General features: G+C 39.1%; 1 protein-coding gene across 18 annotated transcripts in view; it reads left to right on the top strand.

The window, feature by feature from the left end:
* RBMS3 (RNA binding motif single stranded interacting protein 3) overlaps positions 1-23,183 on the top strand; it is a 1,287,947-nt gene that overhangs the window by 498,891 nt on the left and 765,873 nt on the right. For 17 of the 18 annotated variants that reach the window (XM_025461062.3, XM_035705246.2, XM_049099705.1 and 14 more), the window contains one exon: positions 11,902-12,075. In XM_025461062.3, the coding sequence (XP_025316847.1) occupies positions 11,902-12,075 (174 nt within the window). Of the gene's footprint in view, positions 1-96; positions 173-11,901; positions 12,076-23,183 lie in introns of all 18 variants that reach the window. The other variant, XM_049099712.1, reaches the window with a different exon arrangement.

Raw genomic sequence — 23,183 nt, 5'->3', positions numbered from 1 at the left:
ACTTTTAGTGTGGAAAAGAAAAATAAGTATTAGAATCAATTACTCAGATATAAAGAAATTAGCCTTTGCTAGGTTGATTTTTTTTTTTCCATTTAGGAAGAAAGAGAAGAAGGCAAAAAGGAAGGGAGGGAGGGAAGAAAGAAGGCTTTCATAAACTCTAGTCCTTAAAATTGTAAGTTTGTATTATTTAAAAATAAAAAATAAGTAGTAACATTTTAATTCAATAATAATCAGTATAATATATGATGAATATATGATACTGCACTGAATATTTCATTAATTTATTTAATCCCAATGTCCATCTTATGAGGTAGGTTCTGTTATCCATCCAAGGTTAAAGAAGGGGAAACTGAGGCATAGGAAGAGTGAGTAGGAAAAACATACTTGTCCTGTGAATGTCCTTTACTACTCACACAAAGCACATTACTTCTGATACTTCTGGTCACCAAACGTTCAAAGGTTTTTCACAAAGAAAGCAATTCTGTGACATGAGCTGGGTGTCCCACAATGTAACTCAATTCTGACACTGTCACCTGAAGATAGCATCAGATCCCCCAAGCCTGCCACCCCACCCCCACGGCTGCCCCTGACCCCACACCACACACACACACACACAAACACACACACTCTTGAGATGCCAGTCACAAGTTTAGGCTATCACCTATGCTTCTGAGCAAATGGCTGTAAATTAAAGCTTCTCATGACCCACTCCTCAAGTTTGATTAATTTGCTAGAGAAGCCCACAGAACTCAGAAAAACAGTGTACTTACTACATTACCAATTTTTTAAAAATAAAATGATATGATAAGTGATTACAGATTAACATCCAGATGGCAGAAACATGTAGGGCAGAGTATGGGGGAGGGCTTGCAGAGCTTCCGTGCACTCTGCCAGTACCTCTATGTGTTCACCAACCTGAAGCTCCACCACTCAAACTCCTCACTTTCAGGATTTTATGGACACTTCGCCACAGTGGCCTGAAACTCATTAACTCCATTTCTACCCATTCCTTTCTCTGGAGAATGGGGTTGGGGCTGAAAGTTCCAAACTTCTAATCATGGTCTTTCTGGTGACCAATACCCATCCAGGGGCCTTCCAAGAGTTGCTCCCTTAGAACATAAAATCTAGTCACCACCCAGGAATTCCCAAGGGATTTAGGAGTTCTGTCTCAGGAACTAGGATCCAAGACCAAATATTAGAACAAAAGATGCTCCTAGTACTCTTTTCATTTATGAAATTACAAGGACTTTATGAGTTCTGTGCTCGAAACCAGAGACAGAAACCAATGAATATGTTTTCCATTGTTTCATATCCCTGGTTTCTGGCCACAGACCCCTCACAGCAAATGACATATAGCTCAAAAGATACTGGCCTGTGGTTAGAATCACATTTAGCAATTAATAATTAGTCCAGTTCACCATCACATTATATGAAGAATGTCTCCCTGGGCAAGGCACTCAGGATTGCAGGCTTCCATTTGATCTTGTCAGGTTCCAAGAAAGCAGGAGTGGTCTCAGCAAATACCTGTCTCTGCCAGTTCAGGCATCTGTTATAATTGAGCTGAGACAATACCATCTCTTGCTTTCAGCCTCTTTCACAGTGTTAATGTAACATCAGATTTCCCTCTTTGCATAACCGTTTATTCATTCTTTTGCCTTTAGCTGCAATTCCTTTCACTCTGCATTTTTACCAAAACTCTTCCACTTTGGAAGGCACATTGAGTTTGGCCACTGTGCTGGTCTAGGTTACAGGCAGTGATGCCAGTCTGGCAGCTCATCTAGTGGCTGTCCACTCCCGTTCAGAGAGGGTAAGGTAACAAAGATGCAGAACTAGAGGGCTATTTTTTACCACCAGCCAATATGGCTACATCTACCGTTAGCCCCCAACTTTTGCCAGGTGGGGGAAAAGGCACATCCTGCTCCATCAGGCCCTTAGAAATTCTGACATAAATATTTAAAAACCTAGTAACAATTGCATGCTTGGGAGCCAATCCTGTCTGTAACACATGACTACATAGCCATGCCCAGTATCCTCAGGGTATGGGGATTTACCAAAGTTAAACAGCTAGGAGAGAACAGAGCCTAACTTTGACTTACCTGATTTCTTTCTTGGGTAAGTATGTGAGAGTAGCTTGAGAGAATGTGAAATTTCCTCTCCATTGACATTCATGCCAGAAACCCTCTTTCCAGTCTCCAAAGTACTCTCAGCCATTCTAATAATTCGTACTCATAGTGGTCAGAGCTTTTTCTTACTTTACCCTAACCGAGGTTTACTCATTACCAAGTGGCAGTTCCCAGTGTCTAGGAGAGCATCTGATGAGTCAGGATGGGCTGGTGACTACCTGGTCCCATCAGATATGAGTGATGAGTGGAAGAGTCGCCTGGGATGACCTATCCCTGGTCTAGGAATAGTCTTCAGTTGGGGCTGGGATCCCACCAGAGTGCCTGGCAAGAGCCCTCCCTCAAATGTGTCTGCAGAGCATACAGAATGTTCTATCACATTCCACCCTTTGAAGTTTTGAACTAGACGATAGCAATAGAATGAAGTGCCAGAAAGCACCATGTTTTATGATCGTTTTATAAAAAGGGCCTCTGATAAGCCAAGCAAATCACTCAGATGCTTTATATTTACAAGTCATGAAAGAAGCGATGTTGGAAAAATAAAGACAGTCCCCCTGTCAGGGAAGCAACAATAACAATAACAAAAAGGCCTCGTTTTCCTCAGAGAAGGGAATCTGTGGAGACCAAGCAAGAGACTCATCTTTGAGGAATGTTACAAAAGATAATGCGTCAGAGAAGAGAAAACTTTTCTCTGTTCCTCCGGGGCAATGGGGTGTGAGAAGACCTTAGAAGTCGCTCCCCATTTCCTTGTGCAGCCTCCTTCCTTCTGAGTGTCATGATTTAGATCCATTTTTAAAAGGATTTATTTGAAAGAAGCTTCTTATACCATAGGGGCAGTTTGCCTCTCTCTCCCTCTTTCTCCCAGCCTTTGTAAATGAACAAAGTAACCACTTGTCCCACACAGGGTGCAAAGAGAGGCTTGGTGTGGGTTTTACTGTCCATTCAGCCTCTGTTTGGGGCTGGTTGTAAGTGAAATCTTTAGAAACTTCGCAGCAGGAATCCTTTGCTTGGGGCGCGGGGTGGGGAGGGAGCTTTGGAAAACCTATTGAAACTCTGAGAGCAGTTGGGTAGAAACTGTTCTTTTTAGACTTCCTCAGGGGCAGTACAGGGAAATAAACACACACAGGAAGTCATTTAGCCTCTCTGTGAACTTCATGTTGACATTTGCTTACTAAAAAAGTTCATTGTGGGTCCTTAAGAAATTTATGTCTGTGTGTGGGTACATATGTGCGTATGTGTGGCTGTAGGCACATATATGTATGTGTGTATGTAAATATTGACTACTTTTCCCTTTTTACAGTGTTAGTAATATATTAAAACTAAAAAAAACAATTGGGAAAAAAGCATAACACAGAAAAATATCAATGTGGATCCCTTTTACAACATTATATCTTAGGATTCGAAGCTAGATATATGTTATGGTTCTGAATTTTTCACCATCTGCTGATTGCCATCTCTCATGTGTACTTTGTCATGTTTTCTGCTAACTGGTTGACCCAAAGTGCCTTTTTATGTGTAACGTTTGGTTCACAAGTTTTATCTTTCCTTATATGTTGCTGGCTTCAGAACACAAACAACTCTAAAATCTTCAGTGAAGGATCACCAAGTCCCTAATGTCAGCTGGAAATCCTGATTTAAAATGCCAAAGAGAAGAACGGTAAATACATTTTACAGATGAAAAATGAAGGTACACGGACAAAAAGAAAGAATACCAATGTCTAAAAAGCAACAACTTGGTTGTTAGGAAGGGAAATCCATTCAAATGAATGAAGGCATGGGGGTAGTCACCAGAATGGTTTACAGGACTCCCATGAAGCATGTTACAGGCCTTATGAGAACCAAGAAAGCCCTTGGTTTCTCTCTCCATCTGGATCTCCTGGTCTCAGCCCTGCTTCTTTCTGCACATCTGTTCCTTTCTTTTTGCAGTCAGTGGTCATTTAATTGCAATTTCTACCCGAGATCTCCTAAGCAGGAAAGAAGGATTTAATATCTGGATACAGTAATATCTTATGGAACTCAGGATCAGGAGTACAGCCAAGTGTTGCAAGAGACTGGAGCCAAAAACTATAAAAGTCCTCCAGAACTGAAATGTTCCTTTCATCTCCTTTAAGCAAGAGTGTCTCTTACCTCTTGTCTCTGTTATTATCTATGGATTGTTTTTCCTCCCCTTCCCCCTCACAAGCCCTCAGAAAGGCTTTGTTTCTACATTCATACAACCAAACCCCATTTCTACCTTTACATCACTTCCAATTTCAAGTACCTAGTGGAAATTTATGAGTCAACGAATGATAATTCCATATTTCCAGGAGACATCATCTGATTGGCCCAGGTTGGGTCAGATGACCACCCAGTTCCACCAGACTCAGCTTGAGGGTAGGGGGTGGTGTCACCAGAAATAATCATGTTTACATAGGCATATGCTGTGTTTAGCAGGAGCAATGGGAAGACTGGCTGGGCTGGTAAACTACTGAGACACATCTACTACAATAATTATTATATGGCTCTGCTCTATTAGTACATGCAAGTACATTCTATATATTTCAAAAGAATATAAACTCTACCAGGATATTTAGGCTACCATTGGAATATACTTAAAGAAATTACAGTTTAAATTTATTGACTCTATTTCTAGAGATACCTTGTCATTTCTTCCTGCTGAGGAAGGCATTCATTTATGGAGACTAAGAAACTTTTAGAGGAGGCATATGTGGCCAGTTTGAGTTGGCTATTGTGTCATCACTGATAGTTGAACTTGAGTTAACTTTAGAGCATGATCATGTGATAATGGGTATTACCAACAGGGAAAGGGGATATTATGCATTATGGTTTTACCTTTATGTTTTCTCTCTTAATCTCCATTTTTGAGTGGAGTAGGTGGTTTATTCCTAAGCCTTATTTTTTAAAGATGACAAGTTGTTAATGGCGTGATCAGCCATAGTTCTGCATCCTTTGAATCTTCAATCCTTAGCTCTGTATCCTTACTAGCTGTGTGTCTTCAGGCTAGTTGACTAAACTCTGCATGCTCCTCTTTCTTCAGAAGAATGTGGATAATAACAGCTAGGTCATGGAATGTTCCAAGGATTCATAGAAACAGTATATAAAACACACATAGGTGCAAGTGTTCTATAAACATTGCTATTGTGTTTACTCTCAGAGAAATGGAGAGGTGGTGGCAGTAGCTGTCTCTGGTAACCACATCACATTTTCCCAGTCCCATCCCTGGCTCATCTTTGATTTCAACTCCAACCCAACTGTGTTGGAGGATTCTAATCCACCGAGCATTAATGGCATCCTACCAGTGTATTTTTCAACTCTCTGTCCCAGGCTCTCCTTTGATGCCAAGAGAGTTTATTATCCCATGTCCAAATACAGCTTGGAAAGCATTGGAGGTGATCATTTCCTTGAGGGCAACTGTTACCCAGTGGGGGACAGAAGCGAGTCCATAAATGCTTTAACCTCTCATCTTTCCATGGACAATTCTAGGTGGCATTTTGAACACTTCTCAGATGTCTCAGCAGACTCCACTGCTTTTGCTTTATAGCATTGATCCCAAGAGCATACACTGATAGTTTATCCTCATTTTCTGAGCCAGTCTCACTGTTCCTTTCCTCCTGACTTTTGTAATTAATTCCCTCAAAGCAAAACAAAACAAAACCAGTCCTTGGCTTAGAATCTATTTTTTTTTTATTTTTTTTTAATTATTTATTTATTTTAAAGATTTTATTTATTTATTCCTGAGAGACACAGAGAAAGAGGCAGAAACATAGAGAAGAGAGAGAACCAGACTCCTCACAGGGAGCCTGATGTGGGACTTGATCCCCAGATGAGGATCATGCCCTGAGCCAAAGGCAGATGCTCAACCAACTGAGCCACCCAGGCATCCCTAGAATCTATTTTAGAGAGAATCCAAATTAAGACAGTGTAAGAGTAGCATCACTGAGAACATGGACTATGTCTAGATTTGAATCCACTTAACTGGTTAGTAGTTCTGTATCCTTACATAGTAAATTATCTCAGTTTTTTTTTTTTTTGCATCAGTTTCCTTGCCCATAAATGCAGATAGTAATAGTATCCACTTTACAGTATTGTTATGAGGAGTACATGAGTTATCACAGTACTCCTGTGATATAATGGTGGTATAAATGGTATAAATATACCATTTAGAAGTGTCTGATAAGTAGTAAGTTGCGTATAAATGCTACATCTTTGTATCCTCTCGTAGAACACATTCAATTGTGTCTAGAAATCTTAGTGTTATACCTTCTTCCTTACTACATTTTTTTCCTTGTGCAGCTTCCTTCTGCCCCTCCCTTTATCTTTCTTTTGTTTGCTAGCACGGACTGAGTAGAGAGAACAGCAAGTGTTCCCTGGAGCTTTGTAATTTCTGGAAGCATGTAAGAGGGCCCTTCCTTTGTGCTGTGCTCCATTTTTTCTTGCTCCAACAGCCCTGACCCCTGATCTGTTGGCAGACACCAGATGATGCTGCCAGCTCTTGGTTATTCAGAGGCTCTTTATCCAGACTCTTTGCTCTTCTCTCTGGCTGCCTGCCTTTTGGCTGTTAGATGCTCCCTGGCATTGCTCTCAGAGGATATACCAAGAAGGAAAAAGATAGCAGAACTCAGACTAGCCAATTATGGGGTCTAGAAAATTAGGACTTTTAGATCATTGGACTTCAGTTTTATGAGACATTTCTATCCTCCGTATCCATGGAAAATTCAGATTCAGCCTTTTGCAGCCACAGTGTATTTCACTTTGATTGAAATATAAGTAAGACATAAAATGCACAGATCTTGACTATTCACTTTGATGAGTTCTGGCAAATGTATGCATTCATGTAATGACCACCCAAAATAAGATGGCTAACATTTCCATTACCCTAGAAAATTACCTCATTCCCCTTTCTAATCAATTCTCCTTCACTCCCACTCCCAGCAACTACTTTCTGATTTCTATTGTTCTACATTTCTTCACCTTGAACTTAATATAAATGAACTCACACATATCTATTCTCCTATTAGTGGCCTTTTTTTATTTGGCACGATCTTGGGACTTATTCATGTAGTTGTATCAGAGGTTTGTTATATTTCATTGCTGAGTAGTATCCCATTATATGAAAGTACTTTTTTTTTTAACTATTCTCCTCTTGATAGACAATTGAATAGGTTCCAGAATGGGACTATTATGAACAACGCTGCTATGTGCATTCTTGTACAGTATTTTTGTGTAAATATATTTTCTTCTGGGTAAATACCTGGCAATAGAATTGCAGGGCCATAAGTAGAAATAGGCTTAAATTTGTAAGAAACCACCAACCAGAGGCCATACTCTTTTTCCCTGACAACGTATGGGGGTTCCAAGTCCTCAATAACCTCCCCGACATTTAGTGTCGTCAGTGGTTTTGGTCTTAACCACTGCACTGGAAATAAACTGGTATCTTATTGTATCTTTATTTTATATTTTCCTGATGACTACTGATTTTGAGCACCTCTTCAGTGTGCTTACCGGCCATCCCAATGTTTTCTTTTGTGCCTTGTCCTTTCAAGTTCTTAACAGTAGTGTAGTCAAGCCAGTTTGACCAATATCTTTGAACCCCTTGCTCTCAATCATGCAAAAGGAAAATTCAAGTGTCTGGAGTTCTATGACAGGTATAAAGAAGTTCAGGAAGGGCACCTGGGTGGTTCAGTCGGTTAAGCTTCTGCCTTTGGCTCAGGTCGTGATCCTGGGGTTTTGGGATTGAGCCCCACATCAGACTTGGCTCCCTGCTTGGCAGGGAGTCTGCTTGTCTCTTTCCTTATGCTTCTGCCCTTCTCCCCACTCATGCTCTGACTTTCTGATTTGCTGTCTTTCTCTCTCAAACAAATAAATAAAATCTAAAAAAAAAAACCAAATCATTCAGGAAATCATCCACCTAACATTGATGCTATCAATACTTGGCACTTACTTTCTCAGAGCATTTCAACAATCTCATGGGACTCTCTACATGAGAACTGTCTTTTGGCCTATGTGTGGGCCAGGCCAGCTATGCCTGTGCTGGGGAATAAAGTTCCCAGGAGCAGTCCTTAACCAATGATGAATGGGAATCAGAGGTCAAATACCCCAGTTTCCTTGCACTTCTAATAAGATAACTCTGAAACGTGTTCTACGAAGTTTCCCAAAGCCTCCCAGTAGAATTGATGCTCCCTGGCATTGCTCTAGAAAATATAACTTATTCAGTGATGCAAATGGATTGTCTCATCCTCTCTCTGTCCCATTTCTTAGTCTCCTACTGACTTTCTCTAGAATCACTTCCAAAATGAACTACTTGTACTCAAGTTCTTGCATTTTGATCTCCTTCTGAAGAAACACAGTTGAGACAACCATCCCCAAAGATGTGTGTTGAGACTTTGAATTGTTGTGTGACAGACAGACTAATTAGGGGATTTGGTGAGTTCTACTGATGAATTCATGACATTGATTTTCTGGGTACTACACAAATGAAACAGCCAGATGAATATGGCAAAAAAAAGTTATGTTTGTACCTAGTAGAAGTGAAAGTCCCTTTGGGTTGGTGGCTAAGGGTTGAACTAGGTTTTCTAGAAAAGATAGAGTCTGGTAGGGTCAGGGGAACTGAGAGGAGGGGAGGACATTCTAGGTGGTAAATAGGTGTGAAAGACACATCTTGTTTGGAGTAAGAATCTATCTGGAGCTTGAGATTGTATAGAAAGGAATAAAAAATAAGACTTGCATTGTTGGTTAGGGTCAAACTAGAAAGAATGTTCAATGAGACTAGGAATTTTGGATTTTTGTCTCAGAGGGAATGGAGAACTGGTGGACCTTTTTTGTTAGGGAATAATACCATAAGAGCAGGTTTCTAAGAAAACTAATATAATATCATAATGGAGGATGAATTAAGGCTTACAGTAGAGGATTGTTGATGTAGTTTTAGTGACTTGGAGAGAAACTGATAAAATCCTGGAGCTGGGTACTCATAATGGAAATGGAAAGGGCAACATCAGTTCAAGATCTACTGAAGAGAGTCAGTAGAATTTGGTGGCAGTAGATAAATGTTGGAGGACAGATAAATGAGTCATAGACATTCTAAAGGGTCAGAGCAGTTGATTTCAAAATAATACCATAATATTAACAGAAATAATTTTACCCCATGGAGGTAAAACTTTACAGTATAACAATACAGTCATTTAATTTAATACACAGTAATTTAAACTTTGGTTCTGTTTGTGGTGATTGATAGTTATATACCCATATCCAGCAGATACTTTAAGATTTGGGACTGAAATTTAGGAGAGAGTACATAATGCTAAATTACATCTGAGAGTCATCTTCTTAGAAGTAATACTTAAAGCTTTGACCATGAATAAGATCACAAAGGAGAAAAGTTAAAAGAATGAATAGCACAGAACTGAAAATTAAGCCCTGGCAAAAGACCTCATTGGGGTAGAGCAAATAGAAAGATAAGGAAGCAAGTGAGACAGAAAGGTACAGTCTGAAGGGTCAAGGAGTCAAAGGGAAAGATGATTGCAGTGATAAGGAGATAAACACTTTCAGAGCCTTCAAGGGCAAGGAAGATAAAGACGTCTTGAGTGGCAGAAAAAGGAGATATGTGATCTTGACCTCATTAGACTCTCAGCCAGGTTAGAGAACTAAAATTTACATATAGAGAGAACAATACAAAACAATGAAACATACGCTAAAGTGTTTGAGCTACACTGTGAGGACTATGTGAGAGAAGGAAGGCAAGCTAGAGGCCTTGGGAATGGGACCAAGTACGAAATACAACTTGAGTGTGAGTTTTGTAAAGAAGGGACAGAAAAGAATTTGCAGGAAGAAGACCACTGTGAATAAAATCATTGACGAGAGACTGATACTAAGAGGGACATAATTAAACTAAGAGATGAGAGTATTTACAAACTTATTTGTGCATACACAATTTCCAAGAATTTTAAGGCCCTGAGCTGATCTAAATGTGAAAAGAGATAAAGAAACTAACCACATTTAGTTTTGAAGAAGCTACCCATAGAATCAACAGAGTTAGTGAAAGTGATTCTTTAGTGACCATAGATGCAGAGCAGAGACCAAGATACTTTCAGCCAACGATAGTTTTGTGGGTGGGCTCATTTAGTCTTTGAAGTAATAGTATATATCATACAAATAACATATTTTTTAAAGATTTTATTTATTTATTCATGAGAGACACACAGAGAGAGGCAGAGACACAGGCAGAGGGAGAAGCAGGCTCTGGGCAGGGAGCCCGACTTGGGACTCTATCTGGGTCTCCAGGATCATGTCCTGGGCTGAAGGCGGCTCTAAACCGCTGGGCCACCGGGGCTGCCCTATTTTTTTAATATAAATACAGAGCTTCCACACCTAGGACTATGCACAAAAGTCATGATTTTTTAAAAAAGATTTTGTTTGTTTATTTAAGAGAGACAGCAAGCATGAACAAGGGAGAGGGAGAAGAAGAGGGAGAAGCTGACTCCTCTAACTGAGCAGGGAAGCTAACACATGATTAGTTCAGGTGAGGATGAGTAGAGACAGATAAGCAAAAAAACTTGTCTACCTCAACAAGGCTGTGTTCTCTAGGTTTAGGTTTAAATATTTAAAATTGCTTCCTAGTTAGTCACTGGCTTGAATTTTCTTTTCCCCTTTCCAAATATCTCGAGACTGTTGCAAGAGAAATAGCCCGGCTGGTACCTTCCAATTGCTGAGGTCCTTGCTTTCGTTCAGTTACTCTAAGACGTCCAACTTGTCTTCAGAAAAGTCATTTCTCTAAGTATCTAATGGTATCAAAATCCAGCCTAATGGGAAACACAATCTCAGATAGAAGTTTCTTCCCACTAGGTTTCCTGGATATAATGGCAATGAGATTAGCACATTTTCCCAGTGATTGAGTTGGCATGTACTCATGGATTTATAAATAGCATTTATTGTGAAAGTTACTGTACTACTTGGGTAAGTAGCTATTGCAATTTGATGATAGAAAGCATTCGCTGAAAAGAAACTATTATATGCCTTCTATGCCATGGCCATCTGAGGACAAAGCAAGACAGAAGATACAAGTGAGTTCTGTTTCCAGTTCATTCTACTCTGTCCACAATTATGAACAACCATGTATATTTAACATTTGGCAAGTTGATAGATATTTTCCTATTTCTATGTTTTTAATTACATTGGTATGGCTGGTTGGGGGTAAATGATGATTTCAAATCCTTCATCATTTTGCTGCCTTGAGGTAGTGGAATGGTGACATTTTGGAATATGTCCAGATTTCTGCTGATGCCTCCCACAGGAGAGCAATGGATTCGTGGAAACTGAAGACCATTTAGAGGCAGAGACTAATCTGTGCCTCAGTCCAATTCTCATAAACTAAGATTTTTGTTTACCGCATTCAGATGAGAATGATGGTGAATTTCTAAGGTGAGTGCTGTGATGAAAAAACATTTATATAATCGACAGCATCACCACTGCTGTCACCACTAAAATATATCTCATTTCTGAAGGATGGAGTTGCATGTTGCAACTGGAAAAAAAAAAAAACTGTTTTCAGTAAGATCTATTTCAATAAGCCTTTGTGCTTTGTGATCCAGTTAAAATTCTAACAGTGAGAAAATACTTTTATCCTAGTCAGAACAATATTTAATGCCTCTTCTTAAGAAATCGGCCATTTCCCTTAACCAGCTGAGGCCTGTGTCACAGTCATACAAGAAAGTATGTGCTGCTATATATAGCTGACCTGGGTTTTATGCAGAGCTGCCTTTACATTGCATTTCTTTCTTCTTGATAGTCTAGCTCCACAGTGAGAGCCTATCAAACTAGTAAGTCACGAGTGACCATGAGCCCTGGCTTCAGCTCTCAGTGGAACAGCAGCCAACCAGCCTGGAACACATACTCCTTTCCAAGAGCAAGCTTGCACTACCAGTCCCATGCCAGCTACACCTACTGTACTGGACATCCTGCTGTAAGTACCCAGTTTTTCTGTATTTAGTAAATTGGATACTTTATGCAGGTACATTCTGCACCCGGAATTGGTATCTCACTATTAATTGGGCAATTCTTCCAATGCTTCTTCTTCCACCTTCTTCTAAGGTGAGAATATGCTGCTGTTCAGTTAAAGAGATGAGCAATAGAGGACATCCTATGTGCTTAAATGACATATATTTGGATAATCTTTGCTGAGGATTGATATTTAATTTAAAGATATTTCTAGGTGAAATAGGTTGACAGAAGTTTTGGAAAGGCGTTTGTGTGGAGGCTGAATGTCTGTGTGTCTATGGTTTTGTTTTCTGGCTCCCTTGTTGCTTATGACATTAGTTGGTTGATTTCGTACTGGAGAATGTTGTCTTTCAAAGTAGCATTGGAGGAGTCAATGGAGTCTGTGCTTCCCACTTCTGTCAATGGCCTTGTTGATATAGTTTAAACAGATATGAAAATACAGATATAAATTCATCAGTAGGGTATTTTCCAGTTGCTACTACACAGAATCTGAGGTTGTTGGCATAGATGACTCAAAGGGCAAGATACACAAGCCTTGGTGGGGAGAAATAAAGTCATGGAATTTTAGAACCTTTTTGAATAAGATACCTGTTTCTGCCATTATGTTTTTCTGTGTCTCTATCCAATCCTCATAAACTAAGATTTTTGTTATCATAAATTATATTTGTACACTTAGAAAAGATTATGATGCATGTTGATTAGTAAACCTCTGTTTATTGCTAAATATTCAAACATAAGACTCTTGGGTAACAAGAGACCTATGAAAGGGAGTCATACATGCTTCTTGTAGTAACTCCAGTTGTCAGTAACTGTAGATACAGATTCTCTAGTCATTCCAAAGGCCCACTGTGAACGTCTAGAGTCAGGCAATCCTGTTTGCATTTCAAGGTTATGGAATTATAAAGTGTTCTGAGCTTCTAAATTGAGAGAACATATCTCAAATATCATGTCATAAAGTCACTTAAAAGAAAATTCAAAGAATCCACTCAAAATGTAAATTGGCATAGCTTTGTTACAAGGTGATTTGGAAATCATGGTCAAAATTTAAATTGCATATACCTTTGACTCAGTAATTAAACTTTTGGCACTTGATTGGACATGTGCAAGGATGTATGCACAAGGACAATGTAGCCACATTTTTTAAATTACTTGGAAAGGGAACCTAAATATCCCTTATTAACTTTCAACAGAAATGTATGAGAGATTATTAGACATGTATTATTTTTCAGCATCCTTCTAGGTGACGGGCCCAGGAGTGATCAGGACCAAGTCTTGCTGTCAAGGAGCTTCCAGTTGAGGAAACAGAGAAGCAAGCAATTACCTAACTAAACTTATGAATAAATAAAAATAAACAAACAAATAAGACAAATATACAGCAGTATTAGATGCTGCACATAAACTCAAAATAGGTTGAAATGATAAAGAATAAATAAGTGGCTCCTTGAGTTGAATAGTCAGCCATGTCCTGAATTGGGAGGACAGGTATTATCTGAGATCTGAATAAAAAAGAGACATAACTATGTATATTCAGGATGAAGAGCATTCCAGGTAGAGGAGACAGTGTGAAGGTCTGGAGGTGGAAATGAGCCTGAATGTTTATCACATACACAGAGGGAAAGCCAGGTTTCTGGAGCTTATTTGGAAGAGAACAGAGGGAGATAAGGTTAGAAAGAAAGGCAAGGACCAGAATATATAGCATTGTGTAATCCAGAGTACAGGGTTTGTATTTAATTTAAATATAATGGGCCACTGGAGTATTTTAAGCAAGGAAATTATATAATTTCATTGTTTTAGGACCCACCCAGGCTGCTGGGTGAAAAAATCCTGGTAGAAGAGGAACAAGAAGAAAATCTGAGAGTTAGGAGAGTATTTTACACACACACACACACACACACACACACACTCCTGCATATATGTATGTGGTTACTTCTTTAAAATGCGATTGAAGTTTTGTAGTAAGAGGAAGATTAACTTTTTCTTGTATATCCTTTGATCCATTTGATGTTCAATATATATGCAACTTGTTTTCAGAATAAAAAACAAGTTGCATATGTTTGGCAATAAAATTTCTTTCAGTAACCAGTTCCATATTTTAAATGTCTCATTATCTTTTCCCTTCAGTCATTATTTGTCAAGCCAGATTGTGACAAATTATAATTTAATGAAATATTTCAAATCATATTCTTATTGGCCTTAAGGTCATGTAAATGTAGCTGACATTTATTGAGCACTGAATATTTTCTAAGCCTGTACTGAGCACCTTCATAGGTATTAAATAGGTATTTATGTTCAAAATAGCCCTAGGTGGTAGGGACTATTATTATCATCACTTCAAAGATTAGTGAAGTGAAGCTCAAAAAAATTGAGAATCTTGCCCAGAGTTACAGTTAGTAGTGGGACCTAAGAGGCAAACATTGGCTGTTTAGCCTCCAACCAGTATTCTCCTCCACTGTATTATATTGTTCCTTACCATTGAGTCCCCGTGTCTTTATCTATATGCTGAGAACAGTGAATATATCCCTGATAGAACTCTTTGCAATCATTTAATTTAAATGTACATGTTACTCCTCAGAAAAGTATGTATTTGTATAAAACACTCCATTTTAGTTTTGGGGGAAGGAGTGAAGAATTGGTGGGACCCTATCTTGAAAACCACTAGGATCATTGCAGGGTGTGTAGCTACTTTTTGTGCTTTAAAATCCAGAAACTGATACTTTCTTTTGTCATACTACTGTGAGTAAAGTGAGTCAAATATTGTAAATAGAAGCAATAGACTAGAAACTTCTGAAAAAAATCATCCTATGTGTTGTACTTCTGATTTGAAAGCTACTCTAATGTCAAGGCCTACTTGATGCTCTTCCATTATTCCAACATTTGAACTTTTGTTTCAAATTCTCCTCCTATGCCTGATCAGATGGCATTAAACTCTTGACTCTAAGACCAGGGACCATCTAGCTCTTCTACCATCTTGAAAAAGGAATGATATCATCTGAAAATGAACCAGAGATTCTGTAGCAGGGTCCCTGAGAGCTGGGTTATATTGACAATATTCAGAAATGTTGACTACCTCATCATTTTTACTTAGGTCCCTCTTGCAAGCCAAAGAACTAGAGAAATAATTTGGGCTCTGAAAAGTGAGAGTAGATTCCGTAGTCAAGCAGTGTAAGATCCACTGAGGTTTTGTGGTAAAAACCACAGAAACATTTCTTGTCTGAATAGATTGCCAGGGGGTTTCTTGAGTCATATAATTTAGGAGCCTTTAATGAAGCTATAAATGCTCTGCCTGCCTGGTGAGATTCTGGCCCTTTTCTCTGAGTTACTAGTTTCATTGAAGATTTCCAGGTCTCTCTTTAGCCCTTTCCTGGGGCTAATGGGTGTCAGCCAATGTAGTGTTTGTATAGTTAGTAGATGTGACTCAAGTCACTCCCCTTCTCTTCCATTGCCTTGCTACCCGAGAATCCTGATACCTCATGAGTGTCTGGCTAGTTAACTTGAAATTAGCAGCCTATAGAATTACAGAATACAGTTTGGCTTCTCCCTGACCAAGTAAGGATTTTCTCAAGAGTCCTGTTGTTCATCACTGCATTAGTTTCCTATGGTTGCTGTAAACAAATGACCACAAAGTTGGAGGGTTAAAACAATACACATTTACTCTTTTGCAGTTCCAGAGGTTGGAAGTCTGAAATGGGTTTTACTGAGCTGAAATCAAAATATCAAAGGAGCATCTAGTAGAGAATCTGTTTCTTGCCTTTTCCAGCTTCTAGAGCTACCCTTCTTGCATATTTTAGCTTATGGACCCTTTTTTCATCTTCAAGGCCACCAGCAAAGCACCTTCAAATCTATTTCTGCTCTCTGTCTTCACACCGTCTTGTCTGCCTGTAGTCACCTCTCTCTCTGCCTCTCTCTGATAAGGATACCTGTGGTTACATTTAAGGGTCCTCCCACATAATCCAGGATGATTTCCACATCTAAGGATTCTTAACTTGATGACATCTGCAAAGTTCCTTTTGCCACATAAAGTAACACTCACAAGTTCCTGGGATTAGATTGTGGACATCTGGGTAGATTATTATTCAGTCTACCACAATCATAATATCCAATGACTAATGGCTACCTTCTGAGCCATTAGGTAATTATTTAGAGCTTCCTGAAATAGATCTCTCTAAGGGAGATAATGTGAGAGGGGTTCTTTGAGTGGTAGAGGAATGAAATGTGTACCCTCTGGCAATTCAGAATTATTCACATTCACTAACATGTTTGATTTTTCTGAAACCCACTGTTTCTTTCCTTTGAAAATGAGGTGATAACTGTGCCCTTGATAATCACTCCGATTCATATGTTAAAAGAAAATGTGAATATAAGGTTATTTATAATATATTGTTGTAAATAACAATATATGTAAATATTTACATAAATATATGAATATAATGCTTAATCCACTGTACTAATAAATGAAGAAACTATGTCCAGGCATCTAGGATGGTCTCTTCAATGTGAGATATAAAATGGTAAAATATAATGTTCAAAATGTTCAAGCAGTGCAGTCATATAACTGATAACATAAGTCAAATATTGAATATACCATATGTTTTTATTGTCTGAGGGAGCTAATGATATATCATGTAAATTTCTTACCTAGTCATATTATTTGTAGTACATTTCATTCATAAAATCATTCTAATTATTTCCAAATAGTATATTGACTGGTATGCTGGTTTTGATCTTTCATTTGATACCTTTGTCAGCATTATTATTAAGTGATAATTCTGTTTACTTCCTGACTTGATGTGGGGAGTGACATCACATTGCCCACAACTTCCTATTAATTGATAACCATTTAGCAATCATGTTAATAATAAAAGAAAGGGATTCATCAGGCTACCCTTTGCACTAACTCACTACTCTCCCTGCATCTGCTCCTCACTTGCACCTATTTCTTCTCACCTGAAATGATGTTATCATCTCGGTAATATCAGGGAGATGTAGAGAGGGTGGGGAGGAAGTGGGAAAAGATGAAAAGAAGATGGCAGTGATGTGATCTTCAGTTCTGAGGCGAGGAGCCTGCATATTGTTTTCTTTTTCTCTGATGAGGAAGCACAGAATGCCTCTGTGGTCCCATTGAGGCTAATCAGGAGACAGCTTGTGCCAACCACAAGGCAGTGATCAGATAGGGTCCAGGTACTAGTGGAGACAAAGCAGAAAGGACTGAAGAAAAGAAGAGATAAGGAGCCTTAAAAAGGAATAGGAGTGTTCTCAGAGGCTGACACTGTCTGGAGGTAGTAGAAGTATCTAGAGCCTGTCTCTTTCAAGAAAAGAGCAGTCAGGTAGAGGAGGAAGAGTGTGCAGCCTGGTTCAAGATAGAGGGTATAGAGGGACACAGCACCATCTTCCTAGAGGACTCTGTATTATTCATTGAATAGGTTTCTGGGAGATTCCCTCTCTGGAAATTTGATTACAAAGCACAGGACCAACTACCTTTCTTCAGGCATTAAGTTGTCAAATAAAGTTCTCAAAAACTTATCAGAGGGGACATTATCCCACCATGAAGGTATTTGCTGTCTATATTCACGACAACTGTGCATCACGGCACCCAGTAGCCTTACTATCTGCTTCCTGAATTCAGACTCTACTTCTCCCCACCGGGAAGAACAGGCATTTCTTTGGAAGCTTGAAGAAGACATTTGAAGAAGTTACAAGTTTCATTTCAGCTATATAAGGGTATTTGTGCTTCAACGCTACCCACCAACTTTGGAAATGAATAGCAAGTCCTCTGTAACAGATTCCCAAGATCTATGTCCAATACTCATTCCATGAGGATGTCTTAGAGTCACACTTTGCTTGCTTGTGACTTCTGAAATGAAACACAAATGCTTGGATTTAGATTATTGATAATTTTTATTGGTTATTCCAATTATGGTTACTCTATTTACTCAGATGTATGGTGATGTTTCAATACTTTGCAACTGGTATGGCTGGACGTTAGCTTAATAATACATCTGTACAAAGTTTTGGGGCTATAGAAAACTTTTCTTTTTTTTTTTTTAAAGATTTTATTTATGTATTCATGAGACACACACACACACACACACACAGAGAGAGAGAGAGAGAAGCAGAGACACAGGCAGAGGGAGAAGCAGGCTCCACGCAGGGAGCCCAATGTGGGACTCGATCCTGGGACTCCAGGATCACACCCCGGGCCAAAGGCAGGCACTAAACCATTGAGCCACCCAGGGATCCCCCCAAAAACTTTTCAGAGTACTGAAAATGGACAGTTTTCAAGGTAATAAAGACTGGATCTTCAGCTTCCATGAATTCTCTTTTGTCAACTGATTTGCCTGATAGCTTACTAGGATTCTAATAGCTTGGGTCACTATATATCCTGGTCTTCCTGGTTTATGCTCATTTCTTAGTTAATAGTGTCCCTTTTTATTGTCAAAAATGTTCAGGATTAGAAAATATATGGTCTCCCTACCACAGCCTCTTACAAAAGAAAACGTATCTCTTGCACATAAATCTTACTTTGGTTTATTGTCTCAGGGTGTAAAAACTTCCCAGTGGGGCACCAATAAAGGAGACACCTCAAGTAATGATTAATCAGGCACTATAAACCATGGGGCTTCCAGTCTTTCCCAGCTGTACATATATCTGTGTGCTAAGGCAGAGGAATAGTGTATCATGGTCTGGAACTTACATCCTTTGCAATTATTTAAACTCCTTACAAAATTTTTAGATAACTTAAAAAATGGGAAAGAGGGTATGTAATTTTTCAGAATTGTTCTAGGCACATATGAACAGAGTTTGAAGGCCACTACGCGATGCTAATTTTTTCCTAAACTGTTTTTTTTTTTTTTTTTTTTTTTTTTTCAAACTGTGGAGTTGCTTACAGTGAAAAGAAGCTGCTTACAGCTCAGAACTCTGGGTGGCCCAATTCTTGCTGGGATTCTCCAAAGGCCAAGAGATTAGGTATCTCTTTCACATTACATCAATTCTAAGGCTATCACCCGCCTCCATCTCCTACTGCCCCCTCACAGTCTCTTCTATAAGATTAAATATGCAAATCAGATAATCACACAACCACTGTTAAAGTTAGGGTAAGGAACAGTATCACTTGGGTTTCTTTTGCTGCAGAAAACATATCTGACTACTAACAGTGATTTCAAAAAGATAGATGAATATTAACCACCTTAATAAAAAGTCCAAGTGTAGAGATGCACATTTATATTTACCAATATGGCCACATTCATACCACCCATTCACTGCATGCTTTTCTGTAGTGTGACATTACCATTCTTCCACTCTCCTCTTCATCCTGCCTAGCCTTTGTGACTCACTTCAACCCCATAATATCTGGTGAAAGTGGTGCTGCATGACTCCCGGATCAAGGTCAGAAAAAGTCATGTAGCTTCTATCTAGCTCTCTTGAAAAGCTTAGTTTCTGATTGTTGTCTGGTCACTCCCTTTCTGAACCCAGCCAACCATGTGATGAGGAAAGCCAAGCACGTGGAGAGGCTGTGTGTGGGTGCTCTGGTCAGTAGTTGTAGCTGAACCCAGCTTTTGAGTCTTCTCAGCCCACCTGTCAGATTAGTGAGTGAAGAGGCCTCCGAATGATTCCACTCTGTAGCTGCTTGAGTTACTTCAAGGTATCCATGTCTTCCCAGCGAAAGCCTGGGACACAAGAGAGCAGAAACAAACTATTCCTGCTGTTCTCTAAGTGCCTGACCCTCAGAAACACGAGCATAAAAAATGGTTGTGGTGTTAAGCCACTAAACCTGGGATAGCTTCTGGGATAGCTTCTTACTCAGTTGGGGGAATGAGAATGACAGGTATGTCCAAGTTTGGTGCTGCTGTGAATCAGCATTCTCAAGGAGATAGGCTCTATCTTTCCTCTCTATAAAGTAGGAAAATGATAAGCTACTTCCTGAGGTCATTGTGAAAAGTTAATGAGATAATACACATAAAGCTGTTTAACACAAGTTTATCCTTTATAAATCACTTAATAGATAGAAGCTATATTAGGAAAGAAATCAATTTTAATTTGGATTGTTAGAGAAGGCTTACAGACTTCCAATTTGCACTATTTGGATGACACCTTTTTTTTAAGACCTTGGGACTCAATTTTCAAATTATTGAGAGTCCCTCAGGTACATGAAGACTTATCTGTGTCTGCCTGGAAATTTCAACTTTTCTCTGTACTTTGAACATCCGTACTTTGGTAGACCAACAGCAGGAAGGCATTACAGCCCTATAACTTTGTCCAGGGTTGGTCATTTCCAGTGAGGCCTAATATCTCCTATGTTTGTTTCATGTGGTTTTCTCTCTAAAAGACAATGTTTTCCATATAAAAATGAGAATACTATGCTGCTTCTCCCTCCTTATCTTTGTTTTTCCCACCAGGGTTTGAAGAGCTGGAGTTTCCCCTGGCACATTTCATGCCCTTTGTTTGGTTCCTAGCCACAGTGGTCTCCTTTCCTGTCATCTGGTAGTTCCCTTGTCTCATCTCAATAATGCATGGCTTGACACTGCTTAATTCTGAGTATCCAAAATAGATGTTTTGGGAAAAAGATTCAGCCATCCATCCTAGCTTAGTCCACATCTCCTGTGCTGAACCTTGGATTTCTAAGACATCCTTTGAGCTCTAGTCCCGGATTCCTGCTGCTCACTCCTAACTCTGATGGCTCTTGGTTTTGTATGTTGCGATTTTTAAAAATCCCTTGATATATTATTTTTAAAGATTTTATTTATTTATTTGAGATAAAGAGATAGCAAGGGAGAGCATGAACAGGGGCAGGGGGGAGGGAGAAGCAGGCTCTCCACTGAGGAGGGAACTAGACATGGGGCTTGATCCCAGGATCCTGAGATCATGACCTGAGCTGAAGTCAGACGCTTAATCAGCTGAGCCACCCAGGTGCTGCTTCCTTGATAATTTTTTTTTTAGGATTTTATTTATTTATTCATGAGAGACACAGAGAGAAGCAGAGACATAGGCAGAGGGAGAAGCAGCCTCCTCTCAGGGAGCCCAATGTAGGACTCATCCCAGGACCAGGATCATGCCCTGAGCCAAAGGCAGATGCTCAACTGTTGAGCCACCCAGGTGTCCCTCCCTTGATAATTTTTTTAGAATTAACATTAAAACTGATTAAATACACTGTAACATTTAGTTTTAAAATCATCACTAAAATATTACCTTATAGAAATAAACTATTTTCAAAGACTTTAGTGGGTAACATGGCATCTTGCACAATTTGGTTATGACCACTGGGGTGAGATTAAACTGTCTTTAAAGAGGCACCTGGGTAGCTCAGTGGGTTAAGTGTCTGCCTTCTGCTCAGGTCATAATCTCCCCGCCCTGTGTCCAGCACCCTGCTCAGTGGGGACTCTGCTTCTCCCTCTGCCTCTCCCCCTGCCTCTCCCCACTGCTTGTGCTCTCTCTCAAATGGATAAATAAATTCTTTTAAAAAAAGGAAAAAAAAACCCTCTTTTTAAATAAGGAATCTGATACATGAGAAGAATTTAAGGATGATAACGTGGGAAAAGTCACACTATTGTTACAAAAGGTACACAAGAAGGAAAGGTTTTGTTTTATTATTGGTGCTCTTCTAAATGCTAAGGCTGACATAAATTACTTGATTTGTCTGTTTTCTGTTATCTATGTGAGTGAAGCCTCCTAAACAAAAACTTGTTGAGTCTCTGGGGAAAAAAAACAAAAAACAAAATATGCTTCCATTGTAATGAATTCCTTTTGAAAAGAAAAAATAAATAATTTTAAGCTGAAAAACAAAAAATGATTCTGATGAGCTTCCCTCACCCTGTTATGGAAGGTGGATTTTTTAAAAAAATTTTGTTTGTTTGTTTGAGAAAGAGAGAGAGCGTGGGAGTGAGGGAGGTGGCACTGTGGAAGGGCAAAGGAAGAGGAAAAGAATTTCAAGCAGACTAGGAGCTGGGCCCAGAGATGAACAAACATCGGGCTTGATCCCACAACCCTGAGATCATGATCTGAGCTGAAACTAGGAGCCAAAGCTTAATGGACTGAGCCACCATGTACCCTAGGAAGGTGGGTTTTATCAATCACTTTTACAAAGGAGCTTTTGATGCTGCCTCTTAAGGCCAAGCTTTGCAGCAACTGCAAGCAGAGAACTTGAATGACATCAGTGTACCTGCTAGGTTCACTGGAGGGGCTCCATAATTATTTGTGCGCATAGACCCTTTAAGGCTGGGTCTTTTCTTTTCAGTTTTAAAATTAGTGCACCTTCTTTTATGATAAACATTCAAAATTTCAAATATACATTAATATGAAAATTCCAGATTCTTCCTATCCTAGCTTCAGAGGATAGTCGTTTATCATTCTAGGTACTTTTTGGTTGCATATGTCTATTCTCCTTCAATTGTTCTTCAAACTCAAATGTCTATTTAAATACAAATAATAGAAAAATAATAACAAAGATATGACAAAATATACACCTTTAAATCCAACAGGCAGCTTCAGAAACAGAACTTTGCAGATAATTTTGCAGCTCCCACATGTCCTTTGAATACATCTCCTTCTTAACTCCCTGAGAAACCATAGTCTAGCATTTCATTTTAGGCATTTTCTTGTCTTTCTTCATAGCTTTACCATAGATAAGTACTTAAACATCATCAAAATGAAAAACAGACTATATGTATTTTGCAAATTGTTTTTGTTCAACATTATGTTTCTGAGATGCATCCATTATTATATGATTAGCTATAGTTCATTGTTTTACTGTTGTATTATGAAGTTGTGTGAATGTACCACAGTTGATTTATCCATTTGAATGTACCTTTTACTACAATGAGCAATGCTGCTGAGTTCCTGACACCTGGGACACATGTTGCTTATGCCAGGAGTGAATTGCTGGCTGGTAGGTTGTGGTATATCCAAGTTGCCTAGGCAATACCAAATTGTGGCTATACCAAAACTTATGGTTGAGCATAAGCCTCTCTTATTTCTTCATTTTTCTGTTAAGATATTGTCTTTTTCCCTATTATTTGTAGAATTGCTTTATACAGCTGGATGCTAGTCTTTGATAGCTCTGCATACAGCATATATCTTCTC

The sequence above is a fragment of the Canis lupus genome, chromosome 23 (genome assembly GCF_003254725.2).
Source record: "Canis lupus dingo isolate Sandy chromosome 23, ASM325472v2, whole genome shotgun sequence".
Classification (NCBI taxonomy): domain Eukaryota; kingdom Metazoa; phylum Chordata; class Mammalia; order Carnivora; family Canidae; genus Canis; species Canis lupus.
The sequence above is the reverse complement of the archived record's forward strand: the minus strand, read 5'-3'. Positions and strand labels throughout refer to the sequence as shown.